General features: G+C 37.6%; 1 protein-coding gene across 2 annotated transcripts; it reads right to left on the reverse strand.

Annotated features, from left to right (window-relative positions):
* Positions 1 to 580: 580 nt before the first annotated feature.
* Positions 581 to 1738, reverse strand: LOC104923347 (interferon-inducible GTPase 1). Of its 2 annotated transcripts, none has more exons than XM_027276383.1 (2): positions 1508 to 1663; positions 581 to 1366 (listed from the first exon to the last, which is right to left on the reverse strand). In XM_027276383.1, the coding sequence occupies exons 1-2, from the start codon at positions 1556 to 1558 to the stop codon at positions 791 to 793; spliced, it is 627 nt and encodes a 208-aa protein (XP_027132184.1). In that variant the 5' UTR covers positions 1559 to 1663; the 3' UTR covers positions 581 to 790. The 2 variants fall into 2 exon arrangements, with proteins under 2 accessions (XP_027132184.1, XP_027132185.1); XM_027276384.1 differs by having other exon boundaries at positions 586 to 1366; positions 1600 to 1738.
* Positions 1739 to 4978: the final 3240 nt, after the last annotated feature.

A 4978-nucleotide genomic window follows, 5' to 3' on the forward strand; every position in this document is an offset into this window, starting at 1 on the left:
AGCTTCAAACAAGGGATACACTTATCAAATATTAATGAAATTATCCTAAAAGAGCAGTGAGGACAGTGCAAATAAGAAGTATCGAAACAGGAGTGTCCTTCATAAAGGAATATCTGTCTCAATGTCAACTGATCAAGTCCCAAAAAGAACAAGTACAAAAGTTTGTTCTGTGTGTTCATTATTTGAAATCTGTTTCCTGCCTCAGAGTGGTGATTGTTCAGCACTGCAGCAGAAAAAGCGCACACACAGCAACTCACAGGTAGCTTAAACTTTGTCAAAGCGGCCAGTAGATCAAATCTATTCATTATAATCTCAATCTGAACCAATATATCAGAAGTATTGTAATATATATCAAAGTATTAATTCAATACCAAGACACGATGCGTTCTGCTCTTAATACTCGCATGAACCCATGGAGTCCCGATTCAGCTCCCGTTCTGAATCCACGCTGCCACTCACCCACAGATAAACCTCATACACAATGAGTCGAATTAACTTCCACAGCTACACACAATGCGCATTTGGAAGTCACAACGTTCAGCATTATGTCAGCCTCTAAACCAGAAAGACCTTTGCGCGACTGAATGTCACAGTGAAAGTTGTCTGACTTAAGTGTTTTGAGAACTCAATACTTCAAAGTAATGCAGGCAGGCAAACATGACATGACATAACTATTGTAATTTTAAGTATAAACAGAGATATAGTTTGATCTTGTTATATGTGATTTGTTGAAATGAAAATCCAGAAATGAATCTTACTATTATTATAATAGAAGACAAGTTACATGTTACTAACCTTGAATGCAGTTTTCCCTGATCTGTGCCAGAGTCTGTTCTCCACTGAACTCCCTCTGACTTCTTTCCTCAGCTCTTATGTCGTTGTCAATCTTTGAGCGAACAAAGTAGAACTTCTTTTTCATCTTTTGAATCTCCAGAGCGAGTTTCACATCATTTTCAGTGAAGCGAGTTGCTGAGATGATGATGAAGAAGTCAAACTTTTCAAATCCAACACGATTCAGGTACTTGTCAGCTGGAAACTTCATGGTTCCGACACCAGGAAGATCCCATAGTGTAACATTAGGATAGTTAGGATGGGGGTATCCTGTAACCTCTAAGGTGGTTTCTACACAACCAGTAGGAGCAGCTCTCTCATCCTTGTTGTCTATGCCTCTAAAGGCATTAACAAAGGTGGATTTACCAGAGCCACACTCTCCTGTGATGGCAATATTTAGTGGAGTGTTTGTCTCCTTCTCTAACAACTCCTGAATCTTTGCAGCAGCTAAAGCTTGATTACTGTTTTGTAGAGCTTCTTTAATTTCTGCAGTTAATTTAATATCCGATGGATTCTCCATGGCGATCCTTGAAAACTGGAATAAAAGAGAAGTTAAACAGTCATTGTTCTCTAATATCATGCTGATACTAAATATGACATAATTCATTGTAGGTGAATTACATAGACAAAAAAGACAAGTACCCTACATCTTTAGAAATCATTGAATGTTTGTTACCTCATTCTTTAAAATATCATCATACACAATAAGATGTGTACATAATTTCATTATACATATAATATTTTTTCTGAATATTAAAGGCTACCCACCCTGAAGTCTTAATGTTAAAACAGATGACACAAGAGCAGATCACCCTGTGAGTTGTTCACTGCGGTCACGCCAGCCGTCTCTCGTTTTCGCGTGGTCACGTCAGCCGCTCCAACATTTTCTTTCAGTGCGCCCGTATTGGACTTTTGGCACATACTGGGACTCGGGAAAGTCAGGCGCTTATGCTTACTCGCAGCGTGTGGAACTTCCGGTTTTCAAATAAGACTGGGTGTTAAACTGTATAAAACGTTTGCATTATAAAAATATGAAGAACTGGTTCTGATTTTAAAAAAGATGTGTCTCAGGAAAACAAGATGATGCCACTAGCGGCCTGTGCAATGTCATATGTAACATTATGAAACTATAAAAAAAAATAAACTACACAAAAACCACTGTGAGGTGTTTAAATTCTATCAAAAGAAGTGATGTCTACATAGCCGCCGTGTCCCACGAGCCTGTATCTGCCGTGCTTTTGGAAGTTCCCGCCCCATCCCACGCACCTGCAGCTCTTGCGCTTCAGCCAGCTCCTCTGTACGAGTCTGCCCTCCTCTTCATCATTACCCTCCCCCCTCATGACCCGTGTTTCCCTATCTCTCCCCAGTGTGTGTCTCCTCCACCGACAAGTTCGCCCTACGGCTGTTACATGCTCAGCCTTGCTGTTGGCTTCCGTTTGTCCTAATCTTATCGGCATTGTATTATTCCTATCTATCTTTCAATACACTGGCCATCTGCGCTGTGACCGCCTCCTCCGCTCCCCGTCTCCCGGTTCCCTCTTGAACCCTCAAAAGCAAATGTCGAACAGTCATGTCCACATTGTGTCTAAGACACACCTGTGTTTCTCTCATATTTGTACCACGTATATATGTCTACTGATTACATTAATATATTTCATCCGTACCATGCGACTTCAAGGCTCAATCGCTTCCAGGTAGTGACGCTATTAACTCAAATCAGTGTAGAACATATGCTCCCGCCTGCTGTCTGGAGACACACTTCTTTTTATATACCTGTAACACTGGCCCTATCTTTGATGATTTTTTAATATATTTCATAATGTAACATATAAGCTTTGACAGCGCAATAGCTTCCAGGAATCATTGGGCCTATTGAACTCAACATCCATGGCGCACAGTGTCAGCTACACCTGCGTATAGAGAAACACCCTTCCTTTTATAATAGACCCGGTAACCTTGTCATATCTTTTTATGCCTTTTCTCCTATACTTTCCTACATGTAACGCTGAGCGTTGAAGCTCAATAAGCTTCCAAGGTCATGGGGACCTATTAACTCAAATCAATGTTGAAAGCATAGATCTACACCTTCTGTATGAGACACACCTGTGTTTTTATAGAACTAGTAACACTTGTCCTATAGCTTTAATGGAAGTTTTAATATATTTACGTTAATGTAATATGAGCTGTGAAGCTCAATAGCTTCCGGTCCAGTGTGGACAGAAAACAAAAAAAAAAAACAAACCATATTGACTCAAAACAATGCAATGTGTAAAGCAGTAGGTCACGCGTGGCGTGTATGAGAGCCAGCACTCCTTTTTTACTATAGAATTTAAACCCTTTGTATATTTTTTATAAATTTTTAATATATTTCATAATGTCATACGTGAGAGCTCTCGAAGCTCAATAGCTCCAGTCAATGTGACCTATTGACTCAAAATCAATGATTGAACAGTAGATCAACCCTGATGTATGAGCCACACAATCTTCTATAAGCAATTTAACGCTTGTCAAATATTTGTTTATATAGAACAATTCTACTGTGTTTAAATATATTTCATAATGTAAAAGTAATGAGCTTTGAATCTCAATGCTTTGAGGTCAGGGGACCTATTGACTCAAAACAGATGTAAACAGTAAGGTCTACACTGCTGTATGAGACACACTCCTTTTTTTAGAGAATATTAAACCTTGTCCTATTTTCGTTATAGAATTTATTAATGTATTTCATAATATAAATAATAGCTTTGAAGCTCAATAGCTTTGAGGTCATGTGACCAGAGTGACTCAAAATCAATGTAGAATCAGTAATCTACACCTGCTATTATGAGACACACCTGGGTTTTAAAGACTTTTACCACTTTGTCATATTTTTTTAATGAATTTATTAATATATTTCAGAATGGAAATCGGAGCTTTGAAGCTCAATAGTTTGGGTCAATGTGAACCTATTGACTCAAATTAATGTAGAACAGATAGGCTACACCTGCTGTATTAGACACACTCCTTTTTATAGAATTAAACACTTGTCATATATTTTTATAGAATTTATTAATAAGTTCATAATGTAAAATGAGCTTTGAGCTCAATAGCTTCCATGTCATGGGACCTATTGACTCAATCAATGTTGAACAGTGGTCTACACCTGCTGTAAATTATACTACACCTTTTGTTTATATAACTGTAACACTTGGTCATATCTGTATGATCTTAAATTTTTAATTATAGTTTCGTAAGTAAAGATGATCTTTGTAATCTCATCGCTTCCAGGTCTGTGACCTATTACTCAAATCAATGGTTGAAACAGGTAGGCCTACACCCTGCGGTATGAGACACACGTCTTTTTATAGAAGTTAAACACGTTCATATTAGTTTTATGACTTTATTAATATATTTCATAATGCTAATAGCATTGAAGCTCAATAGCGTCCAGGTCATGGTTGACGTATTGATCAAAATCAATGTTGAACATAGGTCTACCCTGCGATATTGAGACACACCGGGTGTTTTATAGAACTGTAACACTTGTAATATCGTTTATGAATTTTTTAATATTTCATAATGTAGGAATAGAGCTGTGAAGCCAATAGCCTATTGATCTTTTACCGAATTTACTCAAATCAATGTAAAACAAGTAAGATCTACCCGTCGGTAATGCTACACACTCCTTTTTATAGAATGTAAACATTGTTTATTTTTTTATGAATTTTATTCATATATTCATAATGTAATATGAGCTTTTGAAGTCAATAGTTCCACGGTTAGGTGACCTATTAAACCAAAATCACTCAGAACAGTCTGTGGACACTGCTGTTATGAGACACACTTCTTTTTAGAATTTAACACTTCACATGTTTTTTTTATTTTTTTTTTTTATTATAATTTCATAATGTAACTAATGAGCATGCAAGCAGTGCAGGATCATACTTGTTCCATGAGACACACCTTTTTTAAATCAAACCATTCTTCATATTTTATAATGCACGTTTTATACATTTAACACCCACGTCTTATTTGAAAACGGAAGTGTCCACACGCTGCAGTAAGCTAGCGCGGACTTTCCCAGTCCCAGTTTTTGCCAAAAAGTCGGCAAAAGGGCGCACTTGAAAATGTTGGAGCGGCTGCCGTGACAACGCGAAAACGAAGAGCG

The sequence above is a fragment of the Larimichthys crocea genome, unplaced genomic scaffold (assembly GCF_000972845.2).
Source record: "Larimichthys crocea isolate SSNF unplaced genomic scaffold, L_crocea_2.0 scaffold367, whole genome shotgun sequence".
In the NCBI taxonomy this organism is placed as follows: Eukaryota; Metazoa; Chordata; class Actinopteri; family Sciaenidae; genus Larimichthys; species Larimichthys crocea.

What these genes read in the sequence shown, in the direction of transcription:
- LOC104923347 (XM_027276383.1), bottom strand. Translation starts at nt 1,558, where the DNA reads ATGAAATTATGTACACATCTTATTGTGTATGATGATATTTTAAAGAAT. An exon ending in ATGATATTTTAAAGAATGAG is followed by an intron (nt 1,367 to 1,507) that starts GTAACAAACATT and finishes CTTTTATTCCAG; the next exon opens with TTTTCAAGGATCGCCATGGA.